General features: G+C 40.6%; 1 protein-coding gene and 1 pseudogene across 1 annotated transcript; one reads left to right on the top strand and one right to left on the bottom strand.

Annotated features, from left to right (window-relative positions):
• The first annotated feature begins 308 nt into the window (after nucleotides 1-308).
• LOC141514924 (putative E3 ubiquitin-protein ligase TRIML1) lies at nucleotides 309-2,809 on the top strand. The gene has a single exon (XM_074226097.1). It carries the CDS (start codon nucleotides 699-701, stop codon nucleotides 2,091-2,093), a length of 1,395 nt encoding a protein of 464 aa, XP_074082198.1. The 5' UTR covers nucleotides 309-698; the 3' UTR covers nucleotides 2,094-2,809.
• An 8,494-nt stretch (nucleotides 2,810-11,303) lies between these two features.
• Nucleotides 11,304-14,001, bottom strand: LOC141514923 (heterogeneous nuclear ribonucleoprotein M pseudogene; annotated as a pseudogene).
• Nucleotides 14,002-16,630: the final 2,629 nt, after the last annotated feature.

The raw sequence follows: 16,630 nt of genomic DNA, 5'->3' as shown, positions 1-16,630 counted from the left end.
TTTTTGGGTTTAAAGTCATAGTCCAGTATCTCCATTTGAATCACAATAGACTTTATCAAAGTCTGATTTTTTTCAGAGTTCTAGTTCAAGAAATCATAAATGAATACTATAAGATACAAGAGTTAATGGTCCCAGTTAAAAACCATGATAGAATAAATAATCAGGGAAGAAAACAATTTAGCACTCAAACCCAAATCTATCAAATATCAAATTTAAATTCCTTTGCATATTATATATATATATATATAATCTCATATATAAAATTTATATTCCTTTTCACAAAGTGCTTACATGTAAGAGAATGATTCCTTATGTGGACAGAGGGAGAGGAAGAATATAGGTATGGAAAGGGAAAGTAAAGAACCTGTCTATTGACTCTTCTGTCTCATCGAAAATCCATTGAGCTAAAACATCCTGTTTTCATAGCATTGTCTCTTACAGACACAGGAGCACTCTGATGAAACCTGTCCACCCCAACCAGGAGTCATCAGACTTGTGAACTCTGGGATTGGACTGTGGATTAACAGGTTGAAATTCAGGATTACAGTTCAGGGCAATTCACACCTTCTGGGGGAGGCACCAAAGGGGCGGGGCTACCTCCTATAAAAGCAGAGCATTCTACTGCTCAGAAGCATTATCTTGAGAAGAACTCAAGTCTCTTCATCCCAGTTGATGCAGAAAAGAAGCAACTGGAGAGAATGGCTGCTGCTAGGGAGATCCTGCAAGAAATGCAGAAGGAAATCACCTGTGGCATCTGTCAGAGCTACTTCTCTCAGCCAGTCACCATGGAGTGTGGCCACAGCTTTTGCCAGGCATGCCTCTCCCAGAGCTGGAGAGTTGAAGCCACAGCTTTCTCTTGTCCTCAATGTGGGCAGATGGCCCAGGTCAGAGAATTCCCCACAGTTAATGAGTGCCTAGCCCAGCTGGCTGACCTGGGCAAACAGCTCAGCTGCCAACTTTTGCAGAGCACTGAAGGTCAGCACCAGTGTGCCACTCACAAGGAAGTGCTCAAGTTCTTTTGTGAAGAGGACCAGACCCTGCTCTGTGTGAGATGTCAACAGACCCCAGAGCATGAGGCTCACCAGCTGTCTCCCATAGACCAGGTTGCTCCCAGTTACAAGGAGAAGTTCCAGCACATTCAGAGTCACTTGGAGAAGCTGCTTGATGAAGCTGAGAAACTCCTTGCTGAGGAGAACCCTGGTGTGGATTGGGAATCCATGATCCAAGGAGAATACTTAACACTGCACAACTTTCTACTGGAGGAAGAATCCAGATGTCTTGACAGAATGAGCCAGGAGAGGAGGGCAAGCCAGGACAGACTCTCTAGGCAGATGCAAAGCCTTCAGCTCCTCATGCTAGACCTGCAGGAAGCAGGCAGCCAACCTGATGTGGAGCTGCTGCAGGATACCAAGCAGCTGCTGGCAAGGAGTGAGTCGGTGTTGTCACAAAGGCCCGGGACTATCAGCTCAGAGCTGAGATCTTATCCCATCCCTGGCATGCTAGAGATCCTCCACAGATTCCGAGTGGACATCAGATTGGATCCCACATCAGCTGGTGCCTGGGCGACTGTTTCTGAGGATCTGAAGAGTGTGAAGGCTGCAGAGGGCTGGCAGGGGCACACCAACCATCCTGGGGGTGGTCACTTTGTCTTTGCTGATCAGTCCTTTGGCACTTCAGGCAACCACTGGTACTGGGAGGTGGATGTGACCCAGCTCCCTCAGTGGACCCTGGGGATCCATACCACAGGCTTGATGGACAGGAACGAGGAGGACTCTTCTGCTGTTCTGTTCCTGCTGAGCTGTGTCAAGAAGGATGAAGATTATTATTTACAAAGCTATCCAGAATCCCTGAACCACAGAGTGAAAGACCCTGTGCCCAGGATCGGCGTGTTTGTGGAATATTGCCCTGGCACTGTTATCTTTTACAATGTGCTCCAGCGTTCCCTCATTTATATGTTCTACCCTATACTCTTCACTGACCCCATCACCCCCATCTTTTGTCCCAGCCCCCCACTTCCAGGAACAGAGCCTGGTGCCATGACTCTCTGTCCAGTCGACTCTCACCTTTGTGCGTGCTGCTACTCAGCTCCCTGAGCATTTCTCTAGGGAAGGATTCTCCGACCTGATCCCACAGCTGCATGAGCATCACCTACATTCATGATGAACAACAGATGACATGGTCACCAACTGAACTGGGATTACCTTCTCCTATTTCCTCTGAGTATTTATTTATATCCCAGACTGGGAATCTCTGAGGTTTATATTGGATACAGGTATATGGGTATGGGGATGGCCTTGTAAGTTAACTTGACAGTGTTAGTCTCTTCCAGACACAGTGAGAATCAAGGTAGAATGTTCTAGTCCAAATTTCACAGAGAAATACTTTTCCATTGCAACTAATTTGATTTTGGGTTTTACTCACCTTTTTACTCTCTCATGAGTCCTGTTAAAAGAGAATTATGATTTTTATATTGATCAATATTATATGGTAGTGAAATTAGTAATAATTTAGTTTCGAGAGATTTTTCTCCCCTAGGGAATTCTGGCTTGGGAAACAGAGGAACCGAAAGTAATTTGTTAGCCCTGACAAACCGGCATTCTTCCCTTGACCTGTACTTGCCTGTGTTCAGTAAAGTGATTCAGAAAGCTGTATACATTCTTCTGTACCCAAGCAAAATAATGAAGTACTCCCAAAATTAAACAATCAATTTAACTATTTCCATCTGACTGGAGGACACCTGTATAGTTCAGAGGACATCACTCAAGCTCAAGCTGATTGGTGATCTGCCTTGCCCCTCCCTTCCCACTTAAGTCAGATATAAAGTCTGCCTTGTGGGACAGCAAAGTGGAGCAATTCCTGTTTGCTAATTTGTTCTTTGCATTGAAAGTAATTCAATAAACCTTTATTTGTTGCTTTATCTCTGTCTCTGATCTGTTCTGGTTCACCTAGTTTAGAAACTGGCTCAGGAAAATTCTGTTAACAGTTTCTAGCCTTAGTAGGGAGACATGTATAACATTATTCCTGCTACAATCTTTCCTCCTCTGTTCCCATTTGTGTACCAGCTCAAATGCAATGGGTAAGAACTCCTAAATGCTTGGAGACGAATTAACTATTGTTTTCTGTGCCTGAATCTCTGGGTCTCTGACAGGATTTCTTTGAAACATTGATAAAGATGATACTTCTGTTCCTACTGTTGCTGCTGCCTATGAGGTTGAGGATAAAAATAATACTTGGGGATTATTACCTAATTCCTGCCAAAATTGCTGATAGGTGGGAACTTGAGTTGTACCTCTAAGTTCTTCTAAGATCTGTTAGGAATAGAAATAACATAGGAAAAGCATACAATATTACAGAATGCTTAGACTTAACTTAGGTCAGTCAATCAAAGCTCTCCAGATGCCTTTGATCTAAACTGTGGGGTTTCCCTTAAACTTCTGGGGGCTCAGAGATTTGGTCACTTAGCCAGGATCACATAGGCAGAAGGTTGATCTCTTTTTTAGGATTCCAGATCCAACATTTGCTCCACTTTAGACTATATTGTCTTTCCTGAGAGATGAAGTGCACAGAAACTTGGCTTCAGAGTCAGGAAGACCCAGATTCCAATTATTTCCTGGGCCACATTTTAATTTATCTTAGAAAAGTCACTACACATGTCAGTGCCTCAGAAAACTTACCAACACAGAGTCCCAGAGGAGATGCCCATTACAAGTGGTACAGAAACTTGCAAAATTCTTTGCCTTGAGTTGGCTGCATCATAATCCTAGCTAGCATTTGCATGGGGCTGTGAAGGCTGGCAAAGGGCTTTTCCTTGGTTATCTCATATCTCACTGGATGCTGACCACAACCCAGTGAGACAGGTATTTATTTATTTTTTTAGGTTTTTGCAAGGCAAATGGGGTTAAGTGTCTTGCCCAAGGCCACACAGCTAGGTAATTATTAAATGTCTGAGACTGGATTTGAACCCAGGTACTCCTGACTCCAGGGCTGGTGCTTTATCCACTATACCACCTAGCTGCCCACAGGCAATATTTTAATTCCCATTTCACAGAGGTGGTGGAGGAAGCTTCGAGAGATCAAGCTATTTTGCCGAGGTTCACTCAGTAAATGGGGTAGGACTGATCTTCCTGACTTCAAGGCCAACAATCTATATAGTGTACCAGATGAAAATAAATGGTGCTTCCTTTATAATATCTGTGACCTGTTAAGATTGGACTGGATGCCCTCTGAGGTCACTTACTTCCTATAATTTTGATCCTTTCTGCGTTGGTAAATATAGGTGCCTTGTTATATTTTGAGACACATTCAAAGGAGGCTGTTAGTATGATAAAGCTGGAGTATTTTTTTTCACCTATTTTTCCAAGTATATTTATTTCAGAGAAGACTAAGTGAATTGACAATGAGGAAGCTAGCTTTTTTTTTTTAAGCTTTTTGCAAGGCAAATTGGGTTAAGTAGCTTGCCCAAGGACACACAGCTAGGTAATTATTAAGTGTCTGATCTCAGGTACTCCTGACTCCAGGGCCTGCGCTCTGTCCACTGCACCACCTAGCCACCCCTTGCCCTTCATTTTCAAAGAATACCAAAGATATCAGGAAAGAGCTATCTTATGTTGCTTGTGGTTTGGGATTTAAATGAGGCAGAACTGTGTAAAATCACCAGCTTCACTTTTTCCTCTAGATACATCAGTCCAATGACATACTGTTGTTGGGAGGGGGAATGTAGCTGGTTAAAGGTTTGGGGGGGGGGCAACATGAGACAATTCACATAAAAGAGCAACACTGACTCAGGAGAAATTTTAAGCACAAAAAAAAAGTTTATTTAAATATTGATGTGATTAGCAGATGCTAAGAGGAAAGAAAGACTAAAGGCAGAAAACCACTCCTCCCCAAACAGCCTAAGCAACCAAAGCCATGAAAGGTTGAACAGTAAGGAAAGGTATAGGAGCAACATCATTGACATAAGCCACCAGGAGAGGGTGAGCAATAAGGAAAAGTATAGGCACAAGAGAAATTACATAGGGAATTATGCTCCCCAAGAGGAGGCTACCTTCAAGGAAGACAAGGTTACCAACTAAGGAGAAAATGAGCTTTTAAGGAGGGTGTAGGGAAAGCTAAGTGAGGGCAGCTAGCTCAGAGAGCAGAGGATGCAATAATGAGAGATGTGTTGAAGAGGGACAGTAGCTCAAAGGCAGTCTTTTCAGGCTAGGGTAGGGACCAATGTTTCATTGATAGGGTTTCAGGGAGAGGCAATATATTTTACCTTAACTTGAAGAATGGGATGGGAATAGGGGAAGATACAAAGTCAGTACAGAGGGTACAGTTTAATAATTACACAATATTTCCTCTACTTCAATAAATCTTTATGAATGGGCATAGCCCTGAAAGCAGTGGGAAATGTTGGTCTTAACTCTTTCCCAGGTCTTAGTTTGAGGCAATACTCAATTCAGTGACTTAAAGCTAAGTAACTATCTAGGCAAAAGATGGGCCTACTTCGAGTTCACAAAAAAAATAGTTCTGGCTTGGTGAGACCCTATTTACACTCACTATAAGCCTTTAAATTTGATGACTTGATGTTTGTCCATTTTGGAAGAAGATCATGACATCAGGGGAGATGATGCCATGACAAACACATGAATTGGATTCCAGTGATGGGTAGCTATACTACGTCACCAGCCTCACTTTCTCCTCCAGAGCCATCTGGGTCCAGTGGTCAAATATGGCTCAGGGCACAACTGGAGATGGCCCTGGATGTGCCCAAAGTCACACAGCTACTATCTGTCATGTATCTGAAGCTGGATTGGAATTCTCTTGTGCTAATATCAGTTCTTTTGACTCCAAGGCCAATGTGCTGCCTAGCTGCTCTCAAGCCTTCAATACTCAATGACTGAGGAAGGGTTGAAATGGGAACTCTTATTGGTTAATCAGTGAGAGCCAGAGTGAGTTGGGTTTAAATGCACAGTTAAGTAGTTCCATTTGAATCTGAACAAACTTTATCAAAGTCTGATTTTCCAGAACTTTATTTTAAAAGATCATAAAAACTATATGTTCCAAAAGAGTCGATTGTTCCAGTTCCAAAAAAAATAATAGAATGAATAAACAGGGATGAAAGAAAAAAAAATCTAGCACCCAAACACCAAAATATTTTGTGAAGCTTAAGTGTTCAAAATTTATATTCCATATAAGGGTATGATTCCCCATATGGACAGAGTGAAATCTTCTATCACAAAAAAAGGATAGGCTAGTTTTCAGGGATGTTACCAGAGGAATTATTGCTCAGAGGTTGTATTAGCTGCCTTCTGTGATACTTTTTCCTCTGAGATTCTTTATATCCAACATGGTATGCCTTACACTGGAGAATCAAAACATCCTTTAATAGAAAAATATAATTTATGAAGTAGACACTATGCAAATATTATCTTGTTTCTTACAACAAACCAGGGAGGGAGATATTACTATTATTCTCATTTTACAGCTAAAGAAACTAAAGCAAACAGAGGTTAAATAACTTACCCAGGTACACACAGCTATGTTTGAGGTCATATTTAACTCCGGTCCTGGTCTTGCACTCTATCCACTATGTCATCTAACTATGTAGTTGTAGGGAAAGTAATTTCAACTTCAAAAATATTAGCTGGATTTAGAAAAAAAACCCGTGATATCTTATTGTCTTATCTTGCTATCTCTTATACTTTGTGTTTCTTCCTTGAGGATATGATTTTCTCTCATCACATTCAATTTGGAGCTATGTATACCATGGAAGCAATATAGGGACTGGCAGATTGCCTTCTGTGAGGGGTGGGAAGGGAGTAGGATTGGGGGAAGAGTTGTGGAACTCAAAATGAATAAAGTCTTTATAATTAAAAAAAATTATATGTTTGCATTAATTGAGAATACTTCATTTAATTGACTAGAATAAACAAAGTCATCTATTATATTTAAGTTTGTTGGGGGGGAGTTTTAGATTCCTATTCTTAATTTTCCCCTTAATATCTATTTGATAAAAAAAAATCACTAAATCTTTGAAATGGATTCTGTGTCTTCACTGTCAATATTCTTTCATAAAAAACTGAATGTATATATCTGTATATATGCAGAGGAAATATTTTTAAGGCAAAGAAAAATATTTTATGCTGACCATGCTAAATAATTAGCTTTTTTCTTTCTGTGTTAATCTTACATTAACATTGACTCCCATCCCATTATTCAAAACTATCAAAACTACTGGATGTCTACTTATATGCCTATGTTCCCATTCCATAGTTTTAAGCTTTTTTCCCCTCTTTAACAGATTTTTACAGTTTTATAGAAACTACTTGAAGCCTACCCATTTGTCCATGCTCCCAGTTCATTATCTATCTTACAGAAACTATGTGAAGACACTAAGTTAATCCTCAGGATATGAGCAGTCTATAGGTTACCCATTCCTTAATCCACTTTGTAGTCTTGCTCTAACTCTTCCCTTACCCCATTTCCCCTGCATTTACCTTATATAAACTCTGGCCTTTTTTCCTGCTAGTTGCTGTTTATCCCTTAGGATCAGACCAGTTGCCACAACCTTGGCACTATCCTAACTTCCTTTCTCTATGCTGTTCTCTATGTTGCTTATCCTCTATGGATCTGAAATGAACTTGCACCTGCCTTTACTTGGTCTCTTTTAGCTTCTGCTAAATTTCTGTTCCATATTACAACTGAATTTCTTTACTTGTTTAACCACAGTAATATGTTAATAAAATGTTTTGTCCCTAAATATTTCTGAATCAAGAGTTGGTGTTTTCAGTGAATTTATTCACATTTTTGAACCCCAGACTAGGCCACCTTAAAACATTTCTCAACATCAAATATATATATATATATATATATATATATATATATGCATATTTAGAAACATATATACATATATAAATAGCGGCTCATTTACATCACACTCTATTAGATACAGAAAGTTTTTCTTTCAATAAGCCTGTGACTTAAGCAGTATGCATATCTCTTCCACCTTCAAATAAAGCTGATTCTGTCAATCTCATTTAGACATGTCAGTATATTCAAATTCCAGTGCCCCTCTTCAAAAATCAAAAAATTTTGAAGTACATTTTTATAATTATAGACATTTAATTTAGCGCTGAGACCAAATTTAAATCTTTCTGATTATCTTAGAATATTATAATAATAACTAACATTATATAGTACCCATTGAATTCCAGGCATGATGTCTATGAATATTATTTGATCCTTATAACCTTGGTAGATAGGGGATATTATTACTTTCTTATTATGTGACACAATGAGGCAAATTTGAACTTGGTTCTTCCTGATTTCAGGCCCAGCACTGTGTTCTCTCTTTGGGCTGTGATTGGGCTGTCCTGAGCCATCAGTAGTATCTGTTTTCTCTCTAGGGAATCTGATTCTCTTGGCTACACTATCACACATCTCCTACAACTTCCCCCTTCACTAACAAGATTGCAACAAGATTGGAGTTGCTGATTTGTCCTAGGACAAGAAATTTAGAGAAAGTCACCAAAGCTTCTAGTCCCTGTTCCTATCATACTCATCCTCTGCTATAGTTTGTATGTATATATATAAATATATATATATATATACGTATATATACGTATATATATATGTGTGTGTGTGTATATGTCTGTATTTTCAATCATTTATGAAAAATATTGAAAAATTATGAAAAATGAAGACATAGAATCCATTTGCAAGATTTAAACAAACTCATTAAATGCTTATTATGGGCAAAGCCCTCAAGATACTTTGTTGTTCAATCCTTATAATTATGTCTGTCTGACTCTTCCTGAGCCTATTTGGGATTTTCATGACAGATACTGGAGTGGTTGCCATTTCCTTCTCCAGTTCCTTTAGGGATGAAGAAACTGAGGAAAACAAAGTTAAATGACTTTCTGGGGGGGGGGATGTCACACTTTTTTTAAAAAAGGAAAAAACAGGCCCTGTTCTCAAGAAGAATTTATTACAGTGGGAGAGACAGCCATATATAATTAGGTGAGCTAATCTGAAATAGGAAGGTTTTTAAAGCAGTGGGAACAGGCAAATGGCTCCTACAAAAGCTAGTATTTGGACTGAGTTTTGAAGGAGGCTAGGAAACATGAGGTGGATAGTAGGTGTAAGGACACAGAGATTAGAGATGGAGTATTATGTTTGAGGAACTGCTTGTAGGCCAAATTAGCTAGAGCTCCTAAAGGGAAGTAAAATATGAGATTAGAAAGGTAGGAAAGGACCAGATTATGACAAGCTTTACCCCTTTAACAATTTTCTTCCATTTCCTTGCCCTTATGATTCCTTTCTTTTTTACTAAGCCATGATAATGTGATATTGTGACTAGTTATTCCTCTACTATAGGGGTAGGGAATGGCCGACTGTTGGTCATTGGATCTGATGCTGCCACAGTAACTGCAGGAAAGACTTAAAATTCAATAAATCCAGGAACTTTTTAGGCATGAATTAAATGTTTAACCAAAAATAGGTAAATGATGTTATAAATTTCTATATAGCCTTTGGCAGAAAAAAAAGATTCCCTATCTCTATTCTACTTCCACAGGGGCAAAAATTCCTAGTTAATGGCTCTGCTTTTCATATATTACCCAACTAGATTGTACCACCTATCATTAATCCAAATTATTCCACTCTAATCCTATTGTTCTATAAGAAATCATGAGAAATAGGACTTTAGAATAGCATGGAAAAGGGGCAGCTAGGTGGAGCAATGGATATAGCACTGGCCCTAGAGTCAGGAGAATCTGAGTTCCAATCTGTCCTCAGACACTTAATAATTACCTAGCTGTGTGGCCTTGGGCAAGTCAATTAACCTCATTGCCTGACCAAAAAAAAAAAAGAGTAACATGGACTTACATGAACTGATACTGAGTGAAGGGAGTAGAACCAGAAGAACATTATACACACTTATAGCAACACTGAGTGATGATCAACTATGATGGACTCGATCATTTCAGCAGTGCAGTAAAGGCAAGACTAAAAGTCTTGTGATGTAGAATACCAAAGAGCAAAACTGTGGAGTTTAAATGCAGACCAAAGTTTACTATCTTCAATTAAAAAAAATTGTCCTTTTTTTTAAACTCTAATTTTTTTCTTATATTTGGATGTGATACTTTTTTCACAACATGATTAATATGGATCTATGTTTAGCAAGCTTAAGGCTGCTGAGCCTATGTTATATTGCTTCCTGTCAGGGGGAGAAAAATATAAAAAGGATGATTGTTGAAAACTATCATCTTTTGTAGCTGGAAAAATAAATTAATTAAAAATAATTTTAAAAACTGTTCCACTCTATGACAGAAACAATATCTACTTCCCATGTAGCCTAGGCTGGTTTTGCTTTAAAAGATAATGAAATAGCCTTCAGAACTTAATGGGTCCAGGAGACTAAGGCTCAAAATATTGGTTAGTCTCTGACTGCTTAGATACAAAAACGTCTAGCAAACAAGACATAGGGATGAGGTTTGGCCAAAGTATTAACAGGAGCTGGGCAATAGTAGTATGACAATGCAGAGTAGTCCAACTTTGGGTATAAGCTGCACTGGGAGAGGGAGTGAGGAATATTTCCACCATTAACCTTGAGAGAGGTTTTCCTCTTCCCCACCATGGCAAAAACCGGGGGAATAGTGAGTTTGAAAGTGCAGGAAATGTGTTAGAAGTTGGCAGTCTGAGGCAACGTGTTAAATGGCCCACCCTAGTTACAACTCTGCTCTCAAGTATTTAAGGAATATGTGAAGCAGAGGAGACAAGAGGAGAGAGAGAGAGAGAGAGAGAGAGAGAGAGAGAGAGAGAGAGAGAGAGAGAGAGAGAGAGAGAGAGAGAGATCTGACTCTGGGGAGTATATTGGGCCATGTTGGGTGGTAAAAAGATTTGAATTTGATGTGGGCATAAAAGGAGAATGGAAAGACTCAGTGAAATCAATGATGTGGCTGTATTGAAGAAAGCAGTGACAGGCTTAGGAAAGGAAGCTATTGATCCCGTACAATATGAAATTGACTTTGTCTCCTTAATTGTGCATCTGGACTGCTTGGTTTGAGGAGAAATGATTCACTGCTAAGTTAGATGAGCCCAGATTTTCAAAAGGGGAGTCAGGGTTGATTGACATAGTATCATCTGCCTTCTATTCATCTAAAGGTGTTCAGTAATGATTTTAGTTCCTCAGTCATTATCTAGCAACAGGCAACACAGTATCTACATTTTTGTGAATGTTCATTAATGTACAACATTTTCCAGCTATAATTCTTTTTTTTTTTTTGGCAAGGCAAACGGGGTTAAGTGGCTTGCCCAAGGCCACATGGCTAGGTAATTATTAAGTGTCTGAGACTGGATTTGAACCCAGGTATTCCTGACTCCAGGGCCGGTGTTTTAGCCACTATGCCACCTAGCTGCCCCTCCAGCTATAATTTCCTTTCTCTTGCTTAGATGCTCATCTCTGTTTAGCATAGAACTCTTCAAATACTAGCATGATTGGTTTCTTTTTTTTTCCAGTAACTGGTATTTATTATCAAAGTCTTAAGGTCAACAAGATGCCACAACTACAAAAAAGTTGCGTACATTGCAATCTCAATGCAAATAGTCAAATGGAATTCCAGTCATTAAAAAAGTAATTAAAATCACCCCAGAAAGCAACTGAATTTTAACATCTTTATACATCCAGCCAACAAATTAAAATGGTTAATAAGGAAAACAAAATACAAATTTGGAAGTCTGGTATTGATGTTAAAAAAAAGGCAACTGCTTAAGCATTTCTATCAATTCGCACATCAATCTCTCTGCCACTGAGTTTTATCCCATTCATCATCTGACAGGCTCTCTCTGCCACCTCTGGAGACTCAAACTTAACCACACCACAACCCTTGGATTTGCCATTCTCCATCTTGATATCTGCATACAACACATGGCCACATTCATTGAATTTGTCTTTTAGCATTTTCCATGTAAAGTCAAAAGGGAGATTTCTCACAAATATCTGGCAGGCTTTTCGAGCAACCCTAGGTACGTGGCCACCAGCACCTCCAGAAGACCCTGCAAAACTGCCTCCAAAGTTTCCCCTATCCATTTCCATAACTCTGTCAAAACTACCTCCCATGGCGAGTCCTATGCACTCCATTCCTGAACCTAAGGCTGGCCTCATAGTGGGACCCATTCTTTCTATGTTATTAGCCCCCATACAGTCCAATCCCATTCTCTCTATATTATTGGCCCCCATATGGTCCAATCGCATGCGCTCCATATTATTGGCACCCATACGGTCTAGACCAGTAGACATTCGATCCATAGCAGGGCCCATGTGATCAATGCCGGTTCCCATGCCAGCAGGCACCATACGATCCATACTTAACCCCATGCGATCCACACCGGATCCCATTCTCTCTATAGTTGAAACAACCCGATCTAAAGGAGCAGCCATTTTCTCAATACCAAATCCCATGCCAGCTCCCATTCTTTCTACACCTGAACCTATCCTGTCCATAGTCTGGCCCATCCTTTCAAGGCTTGTAGTCATGTGGTCTATGCCCAGGGGACCCATTCGTTCTATTCCTGACCCCATTCTTTCTACAGCTGACCCCATACGATCCATGACGAGGCCCATTCTTTCCATCTCAGACCCTACTCTATCCATCCCATGGCCTAGCCCAGAACCCATTCTTTCCATCCCAGCACCACCTAGGCGGTCAATCCCAGGGCCCATCCTCTTGATTCCTGGCACACTGCCACCACCTCCACCCATTCCTCGACCAAGAGGTTCTCCAAAACTCTGAGCCACTCCCATCTCATTTCGAGCAAAGTCTCTCTCAAAACCACCCATTCCTCGATCCATTTCACTCATTCGGCCCATGTTCATGCCAGATCCAGACCGACCCATGTTCTCCATGCTGCCGCCAACAAAGGGGCCCTCCATGCCTCCCATTTTGTTTATTCCAAATCCTATGCCTTCCATTCCCATTCCTGCAGGTCCTATGTTGCCCATTCCTATGCCTTTGTTTAGATGATTAGCATCAATAGGTTGTTCTCCTGGTCCTAGCTCCATACCAATGCCACCAAGTCCATGTGGAAGTTGTTGGGGGCGCTCAGGCGGGAAAAAGTCACCCTTCGGCAAGGCTCTCTCATCCATCTTCACATGCATCGGTCTGTCAAATAGTAGTTGGCCATTGAACATGGATACAGCCTGAACTGCTTCAATTGACAGCTCAAAAGTAACAGTGGCGATCCCACGACTTTTCCCATCTTTATCTTCAAGAATGTCTGCTCTAACCACTCCGCCAGCCATACAGAAGACTTCCTTCAGTTTCTTCCAGCCAACTTTATAATCCAGATTTGCTACAAATACTGTGCTTCCAAGCCTTCCGGCCTGCAATGCATGGATAATCTCATTTGGGATGTTAGGATGACTTAGGATACTGGGTGGGATATTAATCCTTCCTGGGCCACCCGGTCCCATCCCCATCCCAGCAGGTGTAGGCATCGCCTTTTGCATCGCTCTCCTGGCATGCCTGCCATCAGGATCTTCTTTGACTTTCAGAGGTCTTCCACTCAGACTATGCTTGTTCAAAACTTCGGCAGCTTTTTTCACGCTTTCTTCCATCTTGAATTCAACAACAGCACATCCCCTTGACTTTCCTTCAGCGTCCATTAAGAGCTCCACGTATGTTACCTCGCCAACTTTTTCTCTGACCAGATCTTTAAGGGATTGCCATTTCACATCAAAGGGGATATTTGTCACGAAGGCTCTGTATCTCTTCGTAGCGTTGGCGTAGGGTTTGACTCGAGTCCCTCCTCTTTTCACATTTTTCTCCTTCCTCTTCTCATTGTGACTTGCCCGTTCACCTTCACTGTGGGGGGCCGGCGTGCCGTGCCCGCTTCCTGCGCCAGGCGCGCCGCTCTCCTCCTCCATTTTGGATTCAGGCGCCGCCCCCTCCGCAGCCGCTTCCACCCCGGCCGCCATTTTCTCCGCCTCTGGGCTTTGTGCGAGCGAGCGAGCGGGCGGGAAGATACTGCGCCTGCGCGCTCACGTGGCCCCTCCCCCCCAAGCTCCAATAACGCTTAGGATTGGTCTCTTAGAAGAGTTTTTCATTATTTCTTTCTAAATGGTTCTTTTTCCAGGCTGTCGGTTGCCAGTTTCCTTTTAAACTTCATAAAGAGAGGATCCATGATTTTTCCAGGATACAAACTTAGATATTAAGGGAATTCCCTCCGGCGATGGACTCAGAATGCTACAGAATTACAGAGTTTGGTCTGGAAGGGTCACAGGTCGTTGGCTTCTGCTCCTCACGTCACTGGAGCCGGGCTGGAGGAATGGCAGCAGAATCCAAATTCAGACTTCATCTCTGCCGCCTGGTTTCCCTGAATTTCTCCTACTTCCACCTTTTTTTTTTTTTTTTTTGCAAGGCAATGGGGTTAAGCCAAGGCCACACTAGGTCATTATTAAGTGTCTGAGGTCGGATTTGAACCCAGGTCCTCCTGACTCCAGGGCCGGTGCTCTATCCACTGCGCCACCTAGCCGCCCCGTAAGTTTCACCTTCTTTAGGAAGCCTTTCCCAGTGCTTCAGCTTAGCACCTTCCCTCTGATTTTATCTCGTTTATCCTATTCCACCTTGTTTTTACATAGCTGTTTGCATAGTCTCCACCATCACGAAACCACAGTATTTATTATACTCAGTGTGTGCAGACAATAGTGCCAAATTTTAAAAAATCCCTGTCCTCGGGAGTTTACAATCTAAAAGGTTGTAGAAAGGAGGGTGGGGGCATCCTCTTGAGGATGAGTTTTCTCTAAGGATAAAGGTGCTGTGTGGGATGATGAATGTGGAGTTGAAAGGATGTGGAGGGCAGCTAGGTGGTGCAGTGGGAGTCAGGAGGACCTGGGTTCAAATCCGACCTCAGACACTTAATAATGACCTAGCCGCGTGACCCTGGGCGAGCCACTTAACCCCATTGCCTTAGAAAATCTAAAAAAAAAAAGTGGAGCAGCTGGTAGCAAATTAGTTCTTTTATGGAGTTTCTTTTGTCTTTCTTTGTATAATCGGTACCTAGTCCAGTGACTGACATGCAGTTGATGCCTAATAATTGCTAACTGACTGACTCCAAATTTAATATTCTTTCCAGATAACGTAGAATGACTTAACAGAGCCCAGAAGTCAAGGTCGAGGTTCATCTTGCTAGTTAGAATCTGAGGTGAGATTGGAAGGCAATCTTGATTCCAGATCCTGCTCTCTATCCTCTACGTTTCCTCTTTAAAATTTAATGAGATCTAAAAAACTGAGTCCCTAATGGTGTAGTGAATACAAGGACTAGACTTGACATGCTACTTCTGTGACCACTAGCCAGCAAGGGGCTTCACCTTCTGGTAACCTAGGCAACTCTCTGACCTGGTAAAATATTAAGCAGATTTAGATCACAAGTTGCCTGGGGAAGGGATACTCTAAAATATTCCGAGTCCTTTTAGGGACTTAAAAACCATGTTGAGACATCTATCAGTTTTGCTGAGGCAAAATAAAAGTTAAAATTTCCAGAGGGCTTAATTTAATAAGTTTGAGTTTGTGCATGTTATTAGTTCTGCAAGACCTAAAAATTTACAGCAATAAGCTATTTGTAATGTAAATAATTAACTTTTAATCTTTAGGTCCTTCTACTACATTAGCAATGATCCTTTCTGCATTCACAAGAAATGAGGACAAGAATTTTTTATCTCAATTGTCTTATGCTAATCATTTCTATATTTATGTATTTTTTATATTATTTTACTTTATTCTTTTTTAGGTTTTTGCAAGGCAAATGGGGTTAAGTGGCTTGCCCAAGACCACACAGCTAGGTCATTATTAAGTGTCTGAGACAGGATTTGAACCCAGGTACTCCTGACTCCAGGGACGGTGCTTTATCCACTGCACCACCTAGCTGCCCTATATTATTTTAACATTCTATTTTTTTAAATTTTGAGTTCTAAATAGACTTTCCTCCTACCCCCTCCTCCACTAACAGAAAAAAGCAAGCAATGCTATCAATTATACATGTGAAATCCTGCAAAAATATTTCCATATTAGCCATCACAAAAAAGCAAGAATAAAATAAAAAAAATTATACTTCACTCAGAGTTCATCAGTTCTTTCTTTTCATATGGATAGAATTTTTCATCACGAGTCCCTCAGAATTGTCTTGGATTGTTGTCTCAGAGTTGTTAAGTCTTTCAAAGTTGATCGTCCTTAATGATTTCTTGGTTCTACTCATTTCAGCCTATATCAGTTCATATATGTCTGAAATCATCCCCCTCATCATTTCATGCTAATCTTCTCCCTCCCCTTATTCTCTTAATCTTGGTGAAATTATTTATTTTTGCCCTTAATAGTATTTTACTTTTTCCCCAATTACATATAAAGATAATCTTTAACATTATTTTTTGTAAGAATTTGAGTTTTAAATTTTTCTCCCTCTCACTCTTCCCAAGACATCAAGCAATCTGATAGAAGTTATACATGCATAATCATGTTAAACATATTTCCATATTAATCATGTTGTGAAAGAAAAAATATAACAAAAGAGGAAAACCATGAGAAAGAAAAAAACAAAAAAGCAAAAAATTGTGAAAATAGTATGCTTTATTCAGACTCCATAGTTCTTTCTG

This window comes from Macrotis lagotis, chromosome 2, assembly GCF_037893015.1.
Source record: "Macrotis lagotis isolate mMagLag1 chromosome 2, bilby.v1.9.chrom.fasta, whole genome shotgun sequence".
Classification (NCBI taxonomy): domain Eukaryota; kingdom Metazoa; phylum Chordata; class Mammalia; order Peramelemorphia; family Peramelidae; genus Macrotis; species Macrotis lagotis.
This window is presented reverse-complemented; position numbering and strand designations above follow the sequence as displayed.